This window comes from Lissotriton vulgaris, chromosome 2_2 (genome assembly GCF_964263255.1).
Source record: "Lissotriton vulgaris chromosome 2_2, aLisVul1.2, whole genome shotgun sequence".
In the NCBI taxonomy this organism is placed as follows: Eukaryota; Metazoa; Chordata; class Amphibia; order Caudata; family Salamandridae; genus Lissotriton; species Lissotriton vulgaris.
This window is the reverse complement of record NC_141688.1, coordinates 204,267,575-204,287,915: the sequence shown is the minus strand read 5'-3', so window position 1 is coordinate 204,287,915 and position 20,341 is coordinate 204,267,575. Positions and strand designations below refer to the sequence as shown.

The window sequence follows — 20,341 nt, the reverse complement described above, 5'->3', positions numbered from 1 at the left end:
CGCACTCACCCTGGATTCCCACGCAAAAAGAGTTGCTGGTACTTGTTATGGTCGCCTGCGCTCTCTGAAACCTATCCTCGGCTTCTTTGAACCTTCCATCCGTCAGACAATTGTCCAAGCTATGGTCTTATCCCATCTAGACTATTGTAATGTTCTTATGCTTGGGTCCAATCTGACAGTCGTTAATAGACTACAAAGAGCCCAGAACGCTGCAGCCCGTACTTTGTTCGGTCTGCCAAAACGCTGCCACACTTCTCAGGTCTTACGTAGACTCCATTGGCTGCCCGTTAAACAGCGCATTCAATTTAAAGCCTTATGTGTTATTCACAGAATGTTGCATTGTTTAGGTCCCCAAATCTTGCAAGGAATTTGCTCCTTTTATGTCCCGCCACGTGCCCTCCGCTCTGCAGATCTCTCCTTTGCCTGTACCATCAAGATTCGGAAGTGCAGAGCTGGAGGCCGATCTTTTAAGTTCCTGGCTCCAAAACTCTGGAACTCTATCCCTCTGGATGTGCGCTCCATCACTAATCACCTTCATTTTCGAAAACATGCTAAAACTTGGCTGTTTTCTTCTATCTAGGGCTCCTTTTTAGCAGGTACTTTATCATATCCCTCTGGGTGTTATGTAATTGGGCTTGTCTGCAAGCGCTGGGACGCCTCGTTGCTGGGGTAGCTATGCGCTATATAAGCGTTTTATAACATAACATAACATAACATGTGTAGGTCCTGTGTCAAGAAGACTCAATTTCAGTCAGTACTTTGTATGCTTGCCTGCCAAGTTCCCGTTTCCTACATGCAATGGACCTTCTAAACCACTGGATTTAATCAGGGTCTATACTATTCATCCGCCTGTGCAGCACCCCGGGCCTCCACTGTGGATGTTAATACGATTCGCTGGCAACAATCAGGGTATATAATATGTACTCTCAAATGCTGGTACCATTTAGGACCATATGTTCAACAGTCGGCTCACCACCAACTGCCTAGGATGCTATAATTATTCCACCCCCATGAGGATCCATCGTATATCGGCAGACGGTTTGCTCTGTTCCGCCTGTCAATAGATAGACCGCAACACGGGTTACCCTACCAGCACGTGCCCTCCCTCCTCTGCTAGTCATCCAGTGGCTGCTTGTGGTCCCGGTGGGCAACTATGTTTCTTAAATGCCCTCTTAAGCCATTTTTGGCTATTTCCTCCTGCTTCACAGCAGCCTACTATCAATTACTGAGTGCTACCTTCCGGCCGCACTATGGCCTATGTCATCGGTCCAATTTAAATTGCAGGTTTTGTCTCCCTCGCTAAACAAGCAAGTATTTTGACCTGTCATGGTTGGGGCTCATAAATTCCCCTTCTGGGGTGAGTGTTCTGATGATTTGTATGGCACACATGCAGTGATACACCACTGCGAGTGGAACACCACCACTCCCTTCCGCAGGACTGCCCACTGCCATCAGATGTACCCTACAATATCATCGAATAAGTGCATGATTATTTGGAATATGGTATTGTACGCACTTGATCCTATTGTTCAATTTTTAATCTACACCAAATGTGTTTATACTTTGTCCTACGCAGATGATTCCTCTTTGTCTTCCTCTTCTCCTACCCTCAATGTCCTGATTGTTTTTCTAGCTTTGTGAATGTGGCTACTTAACCCTATTGTATGTTTGTTTTATTTCTTACAGGTGCCTTTTTTCTCAGAATGTATATACTCTTACCTCTTGTTGTCACCACTAAATAGATCTACAGTTTGAGTCCAGACTTTAGGGGACGTGACTTTCTTCCTTTTTTCATATAGTCAACGCCGTCCCTTAGGAGTAGATGAGGACACTTAGGTCCTGAAGAAATGCCTACATCCGCTTGGACTGTATAGGGCATGAAACATGTTGACCCCCTGCACACATTCCTGTGAACTAAAGTGGGTCTTAATTGCCATCTCCAGTCCACGACTTACCAGTCTGTGTTTTTACTCATAGCACAGGACCCCAATGAATAACCCCTCCCATGCTGATGACGGAACCGCTCCGTCATCAGCTACAGTTGAGCTGTGCTGATGACGGAGCGGTTCCGTCATGGCCCAGCCGCCGCGCGGCGCTGATTTCGCACCTGCGCGGGCGTTCTAATGAGCGGGGCGGGTCATGACGGAACCGCTCCGTCACCAGCATAGCTCAACCGCGGCTGGTGACGGAGCGGCTCCGTCACCAGCATGCGGCCGCCGCGCAGCCGCCCCGCCCCTTTAGCGCTGCGGCGGAATAGCCGCCGCAGCGAAGGGGATAAACTAACCTTGGAGATCCTTGTAGCTATTTTTAAAGCACACTTACACTATCCCACTTCTACTCACTGCACATAAGCCCCCTCCAGAAATTCTTTAGCTTCACGATGACAACCATGGAAGACCTCTGGCAAAGATCCCCCTCACGGCGCGCGTTGGGCATTGAAGCGTAGCCCAATAAGGAACTGCCCCATGATTAAGCATGACACCCCTTCGGATGTGTGAGTACCTTTCTCATTATTGGCGCTATCGCCTTGCAATCAAGCATTCTCTCTTTATACCACCTGTCAGGAGCTGCCCCATGATTAAGCATGACATCCCTTCGGGTGTGTGAGTGCCCTCGCTCCTTATTGGAGCTATCACGTTGCAATCAAGCATTCTCTCTTTATACTACCTGGCTATAAATTCCATACCATCCTCATCCCCCACCTGTTGTCTTCCCTCTACTCCCACATAGGAACAGCATACTCTTTTTGTTTTACCACAATTGCATGGGGCATGTGCGGAGGACCTCCCAAGCCCCCATCCCTCCTTGTGAGAATATTGTCCTTAAATACGTCATATTAAGCTCCTTCTGTTACCGCTTCTATTTCCAGTGCTCCATTCTCTGCTGTAAGTGCAGTATTGAATGAGAAAAGCCCCCCAAAAATAATGATTAGTAGTCAAACATTTCTGCAAATAATTTGCATCTGTAGAAGATTCTCTGTTGGGGAAAATAGTTCAGGAAAATATTTCTCAATAGCACGAATCACTGATTTATTTCTTATTACCCAGCATAGGTATTCATAGTACACCTAGTGGCGGAGATGCACGGTATTGCCCTTTATTAATCAGCAATTGTGTAGTCATGATCATGTAAATCAGTTTAATACTAATTTCAGAGATCTCTTTAACCCCTTCGCTGCGGGGCTAATTCCCCCGCAGTGCTGGGGGGAGGGGAGGCGCGGGAAGCGCCACGGTGCTTGTGACGAGCACAGCTCGTCATGCTGCACGGTGGCGCTGTGCTCATGATGAGCATGCCCGTTCTTCGGAACGTTCAGCACAGCAGGAGAATTAGCCCCGCGTGTGAACACCGCACGTGTCATGACGAGCTAAGCTTGTCGTCAGCACAGCGCAACCGTGCCTCAGCTCGTCATGAGCACGGGAGGGGTTAAGTAACTCCTATTATACTTAATAAAATAATTATTAGGTGTGGTTTATCATCCACATTTTGAGTACAGACCCTGCTATGCAAAGTTTGATAGTGATAAACCAGGCAAAAAATTGAAAAGTAAAACATTTACAATTCCATACAAGTTGGAATTGTTACCTCAGCTTTATTTATAGTGTACTACACCCTTCAACGAACTAACAGTTCTGCACATATCTTTCCACTGTTATTAAGTGTCAAAATGTTTCAGCTTATCATGCTTAGCTGGCATTCATCAGATTAACTTAGTTTTCATTTGCTTTGGCAATTAGACACTCACAGGATATTTAATATCATAAGTATGTCCGCTGGTATGGTGCCTTTTCTGTTCATACACAGCTGCTCACTGATTAACCCAGTTGACAGCAATACTCCTACATATGACAACAAATGTTCCTGAGCCCAGGCACGGCTCGTACTGGGAGTGCTGCGGTGCGGTGAGGTAGGGCGGGGCAGGGTGGGGGTAGTAAACTCCGGCATATGGCTGACCGGAGGTAAGTACATAAATAAATAAATAAAACGCATTAAAGTGCAACGCCATTAGCGCTCCAGTGCGTTCAATGTAAATCGTTTTATTTATTTATTTACTTTCTTGCCTCCAGTCGGCCGTATGCCACAGTGTACTACCCCACCCTCCCCGCCTCTCTAGTCTCTACCCAGCTGTACCCCGACTACGACCCGTGACTGCATGATCCCCTATAATGAGAACACTTTATTCTTTTCTTCAGGATCTACGAAGAAATATTGTATGTTACAGTGCTACTGTGCTAACATTGTTGACCAATAGAGAGCATTTCCTCATTGTACTTTGTAAATAAAGTAAACCAGAAGAATAGTAAGATCCTTCCAAAACCAGATTAACTAACACATGCTCCCAAATTGGGGTAAGGAACTAGCTCACCGATATGCATTACATTTATCGTTGAGAATAATAATGACATAAATACCTACTCCTCTTTTATGTCCCTGCTTACCCTTTCTCCCTCTGCTACTCTTTCTACTGTTACTACTCCTTCTCTTCCTTTTTCTCTTCTTTTTCATCCTCCTCTATTTCAAGGGGACGCTACTAGGTAGTCACTCTATATCCCTGTCCCATGCTGCTAAAGGACTGTCTACAAAGGGTTGCCTTAGTGAAAGAATTGACGTAATGTTCTCCAATAAGCGTTTTTCCTCCCTAGGGCTGGGGAAACAACCATTACAAAGCAGTCATTACAATGCATCATCCATTACATCGCATGACATAACAGCGCAGCCATTACAACGCATGCCACTACAACGCATGACACTACAACACATGCCATTACAACGCATTATAAGGTTAGTAATGGGAAATAGTAATTTTTACCCCTACACTATCCAACACTTACCCTACTGTTGCACTCACTGGAGTGGGAATAGTAATGTGTACCCCTACACTATTCAACACTTCCACTACTGTTGCCCTAAAAGTATTATTTGTTGTAATGGTATGTGTTGAAATGGTATGCGCTGTAATGGAATGCGTTGTAAGTGTAGATTCTAAATACAGGTAGTGATGGCATGCGTTGTAATACATATTGCGATGTAAAAACTGTGTAGTAAACGCATGTGTAGTAAAAGTCTGCGTTGTTACGTTTCCTATTTCTAGGGATGCTGCCATTTAATTTATGAATTAGGGTGATACAACCCTACCAATTTACAAAGATTCACCACTGAAACGTTTACAGCCTGTCCGTGATCATGTCATAGCTACACCTTTTTATTTTCATGAGATATAGAGCCCGATTCAAATTCGGCGGAGGGGTTAGTCCGCCACAATGGTGACAGATATACCATCCGGCAAAATATAAATCCCATAATATTCTATAGGGTTTCTATGCCAGTGGACGGATATCCGTCACTGTTGTGAGTGACAAAGTAACTCATCCGCTAAAGTCTAACTCAGGACAAACTGATAAATGTAGCATCTTTGAGATATGTGTGAGTAATTTAAAAGTTTAAGTTTATTCTTAAGGGCAGCTTCAAGATGACGTTTATTACTGGTTGATCTAAACGGGAAGAGTTGACTCAACTCTCAAGGTCCTAACTTCTGGCATGTTTGTATGTGTGAGTGATTCATACGCTGATACTGCATAGTTGACATTTTATTAGTTTATTGAAGTTGGGTTCACAAAAGATTAGTTTTTAGAATGTAAAAAACGAGGATCCTTACCTTCACCACCATCCGCCTATAAAACGGCTGAGTCCTTTATTTACTATGAAGGATTTTATTGAAACTCTGTACATTCTGACATTCCAGTCCTGGTCATTTCATGTAAATTTAGTTTTTTGGTAAGTAAAAAACGACTTTTATTTAGTTAAAATGATATCAGAAAACAAACTATAATAAAACACTGCCCCATGCATATTCACAAGTCCTGGTAGATACATACAGAATAGGGAGTGCACAATATGGCCCATGTCGTAAGGCTAAAGATGCATACACCAGGTATGCTCTATGTCCATAAAATTGGCTGCCGCAGCCTGACGAATAATCTTCAGGATGAGAATACGTCAGCTTGGTTGGCATCAGACGTGTAGTCATCATGGATAGCAGTGTCTACTGAACTTGCAGTCTTGAGAGCAGTCGAATATTTATATTTATGGCTCCCTCCAGAGGCAGCCGGCAAGCAACAGGAGATGAGTTGAGGCTGCACCGTCTTTACAACAAGGACCAAACTGGAAAATCTCCTTTTGTGCCCTCTTTCAAGTAATATGCTTACTTTAAGTTTTTCGTGATCCAGTCTTGGAAAGGTGCCACTTTTGTGTAGCCCGAGTAGAGTTCATTGCTGCAGGTTTTATCGTAGCCCCAGCTCACAAGACCTCTCAGGTACCACTTGCCCTCTGGGTCAACCAGTGGAGGTATCACTGCTATGCCCCCTGTCTCTGACGGGCAGATATTTGATGTTACCTCATGGGACTGCTGTGCACAGAACATGCTTTCGGTGATACTGACAGAGATGCCATTTTGTTCGTACTGCTGCTCACACGAGAGGGAGTCAACCACTCGAACAGCGCCCGCTCGAATGGTGTCATTTTTGTAACTTGGGTCTTGTGGTCCCATCAGGATTTTCCACCCCGTGATGATGATGAGGGCATCACCAGAAGATGAGTTCAAGTCCGAGGGAGTGGCAAGGCATACTGGCTGGACTCTAGCACTCACCTTAGCTTTGTCGAGTAGTTTCAGTAGAGCAATGTCAGAATCCAAAAGAATGGGGTCATAGTTTGGATGTACAATGATGGCCGAAATCTATAAAATAGTAAAAAGTAAAGATTAATGTTCCTATTGTGATCAACATGAACAGAGAATGGTACGTTTTGGTAGGAAAGTGGCCAGTTTCGTAGACCTAATGTACCCAGTAACTCCCATGACTTTATCTACAACTAGTGATATATCTTGGTTGCTTTTATTACTTTCTCCTTTTTTGTAACATTGCTCTGTACTACAGTGCTGGTGAGAGTGTCAGAACAATATAAAGATGTGCACATACTATGCAAATACACAGATGAGGTTCAGTTGAGGTATCCGCCCATGCGCCCACACACCATTCTACCAGGTGCCTTACGCTCCTCATAATGAGTTGCTGTAATGGAAGAGAATAAGGCAAATATTCTTACTTGTAACAATAGTTGTCTATATATGTTACCCAGTGGCCACTGGATAGTTATAGTTAGAACTACGTTTCCATAGGAAAATCCTTTTTTGTTCGCTAATAACTATGGCACTGTTTGACAAGCCTTCACAAAACTTTTCAATTTTTTTCTTCTACCTCATCTTTTTCCTGGAAAGTTTCAGGATGATCCACCAAGTAAGGGGGGTGAGGGGTATGGGGGCTGAGAAAGAAGGGATGGTCCGAAAAACTTTTTCTCCATTAATTTTTCCATGATAATTGTATACCCAGTTACAGCCCAAATTGCTCAACGGATTTACACCCCATTTAGCAGAAAGCTAGATAGATCATGGCCCAGAAAGAGTGTTTTTTAAGCAATTAAGGCTCAAATTATTTGTATATTTCAGACTGCTGAAGATCCACAAGCTAACAGATCTCATGGTGAGATCTTATTGGCTGCCACTACATTAACAAATATGTGGCAGCAGCGATAGTAGGACTCGGGACTTAGTTCTGAGTCCTAAAAAAGACAAAAAATAACATAAGGGGGCAAGGTAGGGATACCCTGTACCTCTAGGTCTGGTGGTGGGGTTTCAGATGGAGCCCACCTGTGCAATTAATTTATCGGTGAACAAGTGCATGGTTGGGGTCTTAGAGTTTGCGTTATAGTTACTCCATATAATGAATTTTTGTGTTTTTTTCTTTACAACATTACTTTCTAACTGAAATTCTCTTCTAACTAGGAAGACTTAAGAACATGTTAATTGTGACTGGTGAGCACACTAACTTGATGTCAGCAAATCAGTGGCCATTATATTGAGGTTTTTTTTGGTATATGGCTTCTGCTTTTAATGAGAGATGAAGTAGAGTATCACATGTAATGTTTTACGTATTCCCACAGTGCAGAGCTTTTGCTACGGGCAAGTACCTTTTTAATTTCCCATTGTGGAGTACCTAATAGATCCATATTCGGTAGAAAGAGTAGTGAAAATTAAATAGACTCTCAATAGGTGATCACAAAGGAATGTGCAATTACCTGCTAAAGGGTCTGATTTATTTATTGGCGGCAGGGGTTAATCCATCAGATCTTTAGAGTATATTACTATAGCCTTATAACCCACCGTAGAGGGCTATACCAGCTATTAAAGGCCCTCGCCAGCGTTAAAGGCCCCGAGCCGAAGACGAGGGCCTTTAACAAGGGAGAGGGACTTTAATAGCGGTATAGCCCATCTACGAAGGGCTATAAGGCTATTAGAACATTCTGTCACTAGAGGACAGAATGTTCTAACAAAAAAACGAAGCCTTTTGGGAGCGCGAGGGGATTGGAATCCCCTCAGGTTCCCTGAAGCCTTTGTTCACAGCCAGAGCTGTGTACAAAAAAACATTGGACTGTTGGAGCTTCAGGCTTTATAAGCCATTAAAAGCCCGGAGCACTCCATTGTTTTCAATGGAGCTCCCAACATTCCAATGTTCTAATATGGGTCGGGGTTACTCATGTAATTTTGTGTAGCATACTCATTTGGAATTGCCTAAGAATTCTTCTTAATTACGTAAAAATACTATTTCTACATTTAGCCCTATTTGTAAGTGCAAAAATTCCCTTTGGTGTCCAAAATAGATACGAGGATACTTTCTTGCATTAATACATAGCGCTAAATGCAGCAGGACACAATTAACAAGCGGCCGCTTGCTAAATGGACTAATAAGGTAGGATTTTGTTCCAAATTACTCCTGGTATTTTTGGGTATTTTCTTATCAGAAAATGAAACCTAGGGTCCAAAATGGACAGAAGGCTGCATTTGTGCGCTAGGAAATTGTGCTAATTGCAGCAAAACACCATGAACAGGTGCAAGAGGTTACTAATGCTCCCTAGATGTGCTCATGCGGTAGGATTTTTTCCTCTCAAATTATGCCAGCAGGAGTAGTCATACAAGTATCTGTAATTCCGTCAAGGAGTAATGCGGAATTACCTAAATTACTTGGATTATTCCCAAATAATTGCAATTCTGCCAAGGCCTATGTATCACTCTGTTATCGCCAAATTTAGAAATGACAGTCAAAGTACCGGTTATTTCTAAAGCATTAGCAGGAACTGCCGTCTCTGAATATGGCACAAGGCAGCACACTGTACACAAACGCAAGGAAAGTAGAGAAATACAGCACATTCCTGCACTTTCCCTTTCACGCAGAGCAGCAAGATGGATTGTTGTGCTCTGCGAAATATTGGCAAATATGCCCCCCAGAGTACTGGCCTGCAAGTAACAGGCAGCGGATGTGAGAAAGTAACTAATGGCCTTATTTAGATCTTGCCGGACGGGTTACTCCGTCACATTGTTGACAGATATTCCGTCTTCTGAAATATAAATCCCATACGATATAATGGGATTTATATTTTGGAGGACAGGATATCCGTCATCGTTGTAGCGTAGTAATGTTTTGTTAGGTAAACTTGTATATCGCGCAGCTGCTGCAGCGAAGGGGCATCCTGGCGCTGGTAGCAGTGTCAGAAGAAAGCAGGGCTAGCACGTGGGAAACAAATGAGTTTTGATGGCCTTGCGGTAGGGTAGCAGGCAATCTAAGCGACGAGTCTGAACAGGAAGAGTATTCCACAATTTAGCAGAAGGACCGGCCACCCGCTCTGAGGCCTTTCACCCGGAGGACCGTAGTTAGAGATTGCTCAGCGGAGCGGAGCTGGCGTGTGGGAACATAGGAGACCAACACATTAGATAGTATCTCAGGTGGCGAGAGTTTTAGAATTTTGAAGGTCAGACAAAGTGCCTTGAATTCTAACCTCTTAGGAACAAGTAGCCAGTGAAAGCGCCGCAAGGCAGCCGATGTAGAGCAGGTGCTAGGGAGCCTAAGCAGGACAAGGGCAGCTGCATTCTGGACTCGCTGAAGGCGATTCACTTCCGCCTTGTTGGCGCCTTACATCAGAGAGTTAGCATGGTCCAGTCTGGACAAAATAGTCACCTGAACAATCAACTGGAGTGTGGCTGGCAACCCATCCATCGAGATCTAAATCATTCCCTGAGTCTATATACTGAGGAAGGGAAGAGTAACAAATGAGAAACATTGTTTAAAGAATACCCGATTGGTTGGTACCTTTTAATTTTCTGAATATACTTATTAAAGGAGCACTGTAGTGTAGTTAGTATAATTGTTAGGTTGGTGTAACATATTATGGAGAAACTGTTAACTTTCCATCTGTAAATACGGATGAAGGGTTGGATTATTACTGTTAATGTTAATATTATCATTTTTTTAAAATGATTTTAGAGGAGGGGATATAACATTGTGCTGCTGGAACTATTTGAATCTATGTTTAAATAATTTTCCTGAGGAGAAAACCCACCTTTCCTCGGCTTTCTCTCAGGGCAGGTGTTACACGCTTCCACTTCCAAAGACCACCAGTCACCAATGGGCTATGTTTGTGACAAAGTTAGAACGACCTAGAGAAAATGAGCTAGCAGCTAGAATTATATAGCCTCTTAATTCTTTCTACCACCCACCTGAGAAATATCACCACGCTAGCTGGCCAATCTGAAATTATTATATCCTGGCATCGCCAAACTAAAGAACCAGAGTTATAAAAATGAAAAGACGGGAAGACAAACCTTCTTAGGCCAAGCACCCAGGTACTGGAACAACGAACCGGCTAACAACAGACTCACTCGGCTGCGGAAGGGGTCTGTAGGTGCATCTATGCAAGTAACAACTTACACCCCATTGAACGGATTCATTGAGCAACCATTGCACCCTCTCTGCACCTCTGTTTGTTGCATGTTCTTCAATTGCACCTTCACCCCAGACCATGTACAATCTACCGTTGCTTCCCAGCTAGGTATAAGCTATATTGGACAAAATGCACACATTTGAAATTGGCCACTGTTGTCAGAAGGAGAAGAAGAAATTACCCTAATTGTGCCTTCCTTGGTCTGGTCCCTCTGTAGCTTTATGTAGTTGAGAAGTTAGTCAACTTTACACAACTTTGCCTTTGGATTGCATTTTCAGGAGAAACACTTTGGTTGTATAGTAGTCCTACAAAAGTATTTTTTCAGGCTTTTCTACTATTGACACTACATTGGGCGTAATTTTTCACCTCCTTTTTTTTAAAATGCTCAAATTCCTAATCCTCCAACTGCACACGCCCCCAGTGAGCATTCAGTCGCAAATGGTATTTTCATACTCAGAGATGTGAAAAAAGTCCACTGTTCCAATGTTCAACACTTTGAAAAAAATGACCCTCAGTACTACAAAGCTCTCTTTATGACGATCACCTTTGATAACCCGGAATATTATTATTTACTTGTTTTTTTAGATAGCTCTAAGCACCAACAGCTTCTAAGCACTGAAAACCACTGTAAAAAATGGTATCACTCGTTGTTGGATCCAAGAATAGTGGAGAGGTACGGCTCTGCTGCTGTTTAAAAAAGCCCTGCACAAAAATGTAGTGGATTGCCACTCATTACCCATGGTTAGATTGAGCTGACTATGGCAGCATTCAAACTACAGGTCCCACCAGATGTTAACAGCGGGGACGACACTCGTTGAGTCATCTCAAAAACCCCAGGCATGCAGCAATATTTATACTGCCAAAGGAATATTTCAGATTACAAACTTGCACAAAAGGTACACAGAACCCCAAGAGAGACTGCCAATGAAAAACATTAAACTGGCACTAGATTGTGAGAGGCTGTGCTTGGACAGTGGACAACTGGGCAACTAGACTGAGAACATCAACATCCTTTTGTGTAGTTCACCTGATTCATGCCTCAAACAGTCGCCAAACTAAAAGAGGCTCTGTACACTGGGCATTTGGAGACATTGAGTTTACCCAACTTTTAAAAGATTTAGGGCTGAGGGTTTCCATCAGAACATGTTGTAACACATTGTGTAGAAGATCAAATATACAAATCTCAAATGTGCACAAGCCTTGCCACCAACCTGAGCACTGTTAGATAGAATCGGAATAGGTGTAAGGTGTGAGCTCTATAGACTTGGGACCTCAGTCACAAAAGCTTGAGGCGGCACAGCCAGCCCATCCTGCTGCGCTGCCCTGTGTCAAAAGAAAAGGTCAGGAATGCACCCTATCTACAAGATACGGTGCACTCCTGCCCTTCTCCCCTGAGCCGGCACTCAAACACCAGCTGTGCGCCAATGTAGACACTCTTGCGTCATTTTGCAATGGTGCCTGAGTTGCGGGACTGATTGTTTTTATGCAGAAAGGGACAATAGTTGATGGCAGGGTGAAGGAGCCTCTCAATGGGTCATTTATAATAGGACACAGGGGTGAAGGAGCATCTCAATGGGTCACTTACAATAGAACCTTGGGGTGAAGGAGCATCTTAATGGGTGACTTATACTAGTACTCTGGGTAAAGAAGTATCTCCATGGGTCATTTACAATAGGACCCGGGGTGAAGGAGCATCTCGATGGGTCATTTATAATAGGACCCGCGGTGGAGGAATATCTCATTTGTCATTTCTAATAGGACCGGGGGTGAAGAAGTATCTCAATTGTGTCACATGGCCCATTGGGAATTTGTTGCTTTCAATAAGTTAGCATGAGCACGTCGCAGCTTGCCTACTGCTATGCAGACGTTAGTACACGTCTTTATTTTTTGCAATAATTTCGACTACTGTTTTCATATGAGAACTCATCGCTGTGTTCGCTCTCTGCATGTTCCTGGGATTTTTTACTGAACATTACGTCGAAGGTTAAACAACAATGCCCCTTGTTATTTTGTTCTGGCCAGGCCTTGACCCTTAGACAAAACATACCAATGCAGCTGTTGTTTCGACAAATGTACTTGGGTTTTATAAGAATGCCCGAATAGGTAGCACACACCTGGAGAGGGACCTTTCCAGGAAGAAGAGCGAGAAAGCACCTATGATGTAGATATACCATCTATAGGCTACGGTATGGGGTCTGCTGACAAAGCCCAGAGATCTTCTATTATATAATTATATTTCTTCCTAGCAAGTGGAGGGAGCTTAGGCACTATAGTCCATTCTCCAGTGTCTTTTTAGGATGACATCTCCATTCATGATATATGGACTAGTTGCTATGCTGACTGTATTTGTACTCTCAATTTTCCTACTTTTTGTGGCATGTATACTGCATGTTAGAGCACACTAGTTAAAATAAGTATTTAAAACTGTTTTGTGTCTCTGTCAGATCTTATTGTGGACAGATACAAGAGAGTGAGCGAAAGGGTATGTCTTGTTTCATGACCATGATTCCTGAGAGATCTGGGTGTGTTGTGTTCTTGGGTGTCTAATTATTTGCATCTCTGTGAGTGAGTGGGAGAGCAAGTTAGACACTAAGCTAGTCAGTCCTGGGTTTGTGGGTACTAAGGTGGTAGGGGGATCCAGTCCCTATACACCAAGGTCCTCCTACCACCTTCAGACATAAAATGAGGCCTGTAAAATGCTTTCAGTCTGAAATACTTGTGCTGAATTAACATGTGTTTTTGCAGTGTAGAGAAACTCGTGATTGCAGTTTCCTTTTCAGCTTGTAGATTATCATGGTATGTGTTCTCTCTTCCTTTCTACTTTTTCCTTGTAATCTATACTCCTGTGGTGGAGGAGCATTTCAATTGGTCCTTTATAAAAAGGACCCAGGGTGAAGGAGAATCTCAATTGGTCATCTATAATAGGACTCGGGGTGAATGAGCATCTCAATGGGTCATTTATATTAGGATCAGGGGTGAAGGAGCATCTCAATTGGTCATTTATAATAGCACTCGGGGTGAAGGTGCATCTCACCGGGTCATCCATAATAGGGACTGAAGTAAAGGATATCTCAGTTTGTCATTTATAATAGGACCAGGGATGAAGGAGCATCTCAGTGGGTCATTTATAATAGGACCCGGGGATAAGGAGTGTCTCAATGGGTCATTTATAATAGGACACAGGGGGTGAAGGAGCATCTCAATGTGTCATTTATAGTAGGATCCGGGGTGAAAGAACATCACAATGGGCATTTATAATAGTACCTGGGGTGGAGGAGCATTTCAATGGGCATTTATAATAGCACTCGGGGTGAAGGCGCATCTCACCGGGTCATCTATAATAGGGCCCGGAGTAAAGGATATCTCAGTTTGTCATTTATAATAGGACCAGGGATGAAGGAGCATCTCAGTGGGTCATTTATAATAGGACCCGGGGATAAGGAGTGTCTCAATGGGTCATTTATAATAGGACACAGGGGGTGAAGGAGCATCTCAATGTGTCATTTATAGTAGAATCCGGGGTGAAGGAACATCACAATGGCCATTTATAATAGTACCTGGGGTGGAGGAGCATTTCAATGGGCATTTATAACACGACCCGGGGTGAAGGAGCATCTTAGATTGTCATTTATAATAGGAGCGTGGGTGAAGGAGCATCTCAGTGGGTCATTTATAATAGGACCCGGGGTCAAGTAGCATCTCAGCGGGTCATTTATAATTAGGGCTCCCTGTTTTCCGTTTTTACGGATTTTTACATAGAAATACAGACAGAAAACAATGTGTTTTCTGTCTGCATTGATTTTTAAAAGTGGATTAATACAGAAAATTGTGCTCCTTTAAAGTGACTCTACTTGCTGACTTTGATGAATTATAGGCCAGCAGCTGAGCCTATGGACAGCATGGTAAATTAAAAAACAGGACAAAATGTATTTAAATAACAGCATATATCAACATACATTTATGGTATAATGCAAGTATTTACCAGTGGATGTCTTCTTATGTAATATTTGACAGCTTAAATAGCTAAAACCCGACAGACATCAAAGTATGAGTGCGCGCCTATCAGTTAAATAAATATGGAAATGTACAGTTTTTCAACTTCATTTATACGCAAAACACAAAATAAATACGGATAAATACAGATAAAATGACTAAAATATAAATATGGATAAATACAGACGGAAATATTGATAAAATAAATACCATTAAATTGGGAGTCCTATTTATAATAGGACCCTGGGTGAGGGAGCAACTCAATGGGTCATTGGTACTTGGACCCCCAGGTCCAAGCAACTCAGGGGGTCATTTATAATAGGACCCGGGGTGAAGGAGCATCTCAGTGGGTCATTTATAATAGGACCCGGGGATAAGGAGTGTCTCAATGGGTCATTTATAATAGGACACAGGGGGTGAAGGAGCATCTCAATGTGTCATTTATAGTAGGATCCAGGGTGAAGGAACATCACAATGGGCATTTATAATAGTACCTGGGGTGGAGGAGCATTTCAATGGCATTTATAATACGACACGGGGTGTAGGCGCATCTCAGATTGTCATTTATAATAGGACCCGCGGTGAAGGAGCATCTCAATGGGTCATTTATAATAGGACCCGGGGTGAAGGAGCATCTCAATGGGTCATTTATAATATGACCCGTAGTGTAGGAGCTTTTCAATTGGTCATTTGTAATAGGACACGGGGTGTAGGCGCATCTCAGATTGTCATTTATAATTGGAACCCATGGTGAAGGAGCATCTCAATGGGTCATTACTAATAGGACCCGGGGTGAAGGAGCATCTTGATGGGTCATTTATAATAGTGATATAGCTAGATTTCATCAAGATTAAGCATCACTCTGTTTTGTGTTTCAGACGGACTGCATTTATAACGACACACAGATTTTGGTGCAAGTGAAAACACATGGCACATGTATTATCAAATGAGGCCTACTCAAATGCTTTTTAAATGTGGCACTTTTGGTGCATTCAAAGTGAAAGACATATAAAGAGGCCGGTAAAATGCTTTCAGTCTGAAATGCTTGTGCTGAATTAACATGTGTTTTTGCAGTGTAGAGAAACTCGTGATTGCAGTTTCCTTTTTAGCTTTGTAGATAATCATGGAATGTGTTCTCTCTTCCTTTCTACTTTTTCCTTGTAATCTATACTCCTGTGGTGGAGGAGCATTTCAATTGGTCATTTATAAAAGGACCCAGGGTGAAGGAGAATCTCAATTGGTCATCTATAATAGGACTCGGGGTGAATGAGCATCTCAATGGGTCAATTATAATAGCACTCGAGGTGAAGGCGTATCTCACCGGGGCATCCATAATAGGGCCCGGAGTAAAGGATATCTCAGTTTGTCATTTATAATAGGACAGGGATGAAGGAGCATCTCAGTGGGTCATTTATAATAGGACCCGGGGATAAGGAGTGTCTCAATGGGTCATTTATAATAGGACACAGGGGGTGAAGGAGCATCTCAATGTGTCATTTATAGTAGGATCCGGGGTGAAAGAACATCACAATGGGCATTTATAATAGTACCTGGGGTGGAGGAGCATTTCAATGGGCATTTATAATACGACCCGGGGTGAAGGAGCATCTTAGATTGTCATTTATAATAGGAGCGTGGGTGAAGGAGCATCTCAGTGGGTCATTTATAATAGGTCCCGGGGTGAAGTAACATCTCAGCGGGTCATTTGTAAATAGGGCTCCCTGTTTTCCGTTTTTACGGATTTTTACATATAAATACAGACAGAAAACAATGTGTTTTCTGTCTGCATTTATTTTTTAAAGTGGATTAATACAGAAAATTGTGCTCCTTTAAAGTGACTCTACTTGCTGTCTTTGATGAATTATAGGCCAGCAGCTGAACCTATGGACAGCATGGTAAATTAAAAAAAAGGACAAAATGTATTTAAATAACAGCATATATCAACATACATTTATGGTATAATGCAAGTATTTACCAGTGGATGTATTGTTATGTAATATTTAACAGCCTAAATAGCTAAAACCCGACAGACATCAAAGTATGAGTGCGCACCTATCAGTTAAATAAATATGGAAATGTACATTTTTTCACTACATTTATACGCAAAACACAAAATAAATATGGATAAATACAGATAAAATGACAAAAAAATAAAATATGGATAAATACAGACGGAAATGTTGATAAAATAAATACCATTAAATTGAGAGCCCTATTTATAATAGGACTCTGGGTGAGGGAGCAACTTAATGGGTCATTGGTACTTGGATCCCCGGGTCCAAGCAACTCAGTGGGTCATTTATAATAGGACCCGGGGTGAAGGAGCATCTCAATGGGGCATTTATAATATGACCTGTGGTGTAGGAGCTTTTCAATTGGTCATTTGTAATAGGACCAGGGGTGAAGGAGCATCTCAGTGGGTCATTTATATTTAGAACCCATGGTGAAGGAGCATCTCAATGGGTCATTACTAATAGGACCCGGGGTGAAGGAGCATCTTGATGGGTCATTTATAATAGTGATATAGCTAGATTTCATCAAGATTAAGCATCACTCTGTTTTGTGTATCAGACGGACTGCATTTATAACGACACGCAGATTTTGGTGCAAGTGAAAACACATCGTTTTTGGACACAAGGGAACCCAGTAGGGGACCTTCGGACCGTGGGTTACTTTAACTTGTTATAGAGAACAGGGGTCCTAAGGATTCAAAATATCACATGCAGATAATAATATAGACTACAGTCAGTACTATATTTTTGGAAAACGCCCAGCCGGACGTAAATTTATTCATAGAATAACATAGAATTGGGTTGGCCCATGGAGGGGCCACGAATAGTGGCAAGATAGGGTACAGTCCTGTACCTATCCCGAAAGGTTTAGAGGAGATAAACCAGGAAGGAGGAGATAGATCGAAGAAAAAGGAAAAGTTTTTCAGGCAAGCAAGAATTTTGAGCCAAAAGGTGACTTGTGGTTAAAGTAAATACAGTCACAACAAATTCACCCTACAGTGTAAACAATTTCAAAAAAACAAATTAAGTAATATGCTACACTGCATTTTGCGTCGACGTTTCGATCCCTAAGGGCTCATAATACAATGGGATCATCATCAGGACAGTTTTAAAGTTAGCGCCTGCATTAAATATAGCCTGGCGCTACTGTAAGTCGCCAATAGTTGGAAGGGCTCTTCCTACCGGTGGGCAAAATTTCAACCGGTTTGCAACATCATTTGCTGGCCACATATGGTGTGGGCCGTGTAGCGGTCTGGAAAACTATGTTATACGAGGTTTCTTCCGGATGGGTCCTCGTGCTTGCTGGGGATTGCCTAGTTACATGTGCTGCAGCCAGGAGCGTGCAATGCTTGCTTCTAGTATGAAGCAGCAGCGGGTTGGGGGCTTGGAATTAATCCGGCCAATTGCTTGCTTCAATGTGGAAGCAGCGGCGGGTTGGGCGGCCAGTTGCTTGCTTCAATGTGGGAGCAGCGGCGGGTTGGGCGAAGCTCGATCGGCTTCTGCCCTTTCACAGTGGCAGCGCAGGTCCGCTGTGAAAGGACCTGCGCTGCCACTGTGAAAGGGCAGAAGCCGATCGAGCTTCGCCCAACCCGCCGCTGCTTCCACATTGAAGCAAGCAACTGGCCGCCCAACCCGCCGCTGCTTCCACATTGAAGCAAGCAATTGGCCGGATTAATTCCAAGCCCCCAACCCGCCGCTGCTTCATACTAGAAGCAAGCATTGCACGCTCCTGGCTGCAGCACATGTAACTAGGCAATCCCCAGCAAGCACGAGGACCCATCCGGAAGAAACCTCGTATAACATAGTTTTCCAGACCGCTACACGGCCCACACCATATGTGGCCAGCAAATGATGTTGCAAACCGGTTGAAATTTTGCCCACTGGTAGGAAGAGCCCTTCCAACTATTGGCGACTTACAGTAGCGCCAGGCTATATTTAATGCAGGCGCTAACTTTAAAACTGTCCTGATGATGATCCCATTGTATTATGAGCCCTTAGGGATCGAAACGTCGACGCAAAATGCAGTGTAGCATATTACTTAATTTGTTTTTTTGAAATTGTTTACACTGTAGGGTGAATTTGTTGTGACTGTATTTACTTTAACCACAAGTCACCTTTTGGCTCAAAATTCTTGCTTGCCTGAAAAACTTTTCCTTTTTCTTCGATCTATCTCCTCCTTCCTGGTTTATCTCCTCTAAACCTTTCGGGATAGGTACAGGACTGTACCCTATCTTGCCACTATTCGTGGCCCCTCCATGGGCCAACCCAATTCTATGTTATTCTATGAATAAATTTACGTCCGGCTGGGCGTTTTCCAAAAATATAGTACTGACTGTAGTCTATATTATTATCTGCATGTGATATTTTGAATCCTTAGGACCCCTGTTCTCTATAACAAGTGAAAACACATGGCACATGTATTATCAAATGAGGCCTACTCAAATGCTTTTTAAAAGTGGCACTTTGGTGCATTCAAAGTGAAAGACATATAAAGAGGCCGGTAAAATGCTTTCAGTCTATAATGCTAGTGCTTAATTAAGATGTGCTTTTACAGTGTAGAGAAACTCGTGATTGCAGTTTCCTTTTTAGCTTTGAAGATAATCATGGAATGTGTTCTCTCTTCCTATCCCATCCTTTTTCCATGTAATCTATACTCCCTGTTCCTGTTTTAAGAGACTTTGGCTTTGTTGCCTATTTAGACAATGCATATTCAGTTCATAACACATCTTCTTATAATGTGTACTAATGCCCCATGCACCAACACTACACGCAGGGCAAACGCATTTTGCATGAAAAGCTATCCAAAACATTAGAGGATGTTGCTATGAGTATGTATTAACTGTGTGTGCTTTGAAAAGCACACACAGTGCATGTATGTTTATGCTATGTTGTACATTGCACATGTTTGCATGTTATGCACAAATAATAGAAAAGCTGCTTTAAACTAATAACATTTGCTAGGTAATAACTAATACTGGGTACTAGTATGGGGGAGGTAAACATAATTGTTTTTTAAAATAAATTAATACCCTTTTGTGTTTGTTTTGTTTTGCGCCCATCATAAAATGGCTGCCTAAGAACCCAGCATGGCTGAGAATTGTGTTGAAATGAGAGACCCATGCGCAGATTATGCCCACTACTTCAAGTGAAAACACATGGGTCAAGGTCACAGAGTACTGTACACTCCTGTCATCGTGCCAATGTACCAGTGTGCGTGCGGTGTGAAACCAAGGAGGAAATGGACTGATACATTTTTCCTATTTAATATTTAAAAAATGTATAATTATTGATGGTGATACATATGACTGTTTTAAGCAATAACCCTTCCTTTGTCAGAACTGGTATGGGTTGGATTTGCAATGAGAACAGGATGGTGAGACCCTCATGTCATCTATGCTAACCAATCACAGTGCGAGTTTCTACTAAAACTGTAACATTATTAGTATAGTCAGCCAAGAATTAGAGTATAAAAATTGAACACATAGGTGGCGTGTCTACCTTAAGCCGTAGAG

The 20,341-nt window shown here is 42.7% G+C and overlaps 1 protein-coding gene across 2 annotated transcripts in view; it reads right to left on the bottom strand.

Moving 5' to 3' along the window:
• Nucleotides 1–5,577: 5,577 nt before the first annotated feature.
• Nucleotides 5,578–20,341, bottom strand: part of PAMR1 (peptidase domain containing associated with muscle regeneration 1) — a 306,588-nt gene continuing 291,824 nt past the window's right edge. For both annotated transcript variants that reach the window (XM_086959541.1, XM_086959540.1), the window contains one exon: nt 5,578–6,730. In XM_086959541.1, the coding sequence (XP_086815667.1) occupies nt 6,200–6,730 (531 nt within the window). In that variant the 3' untranslated portion in view covers nt 5,578–6,199. The remainder of the gene's footprint in view (nt 6,731–20,341) is intronic.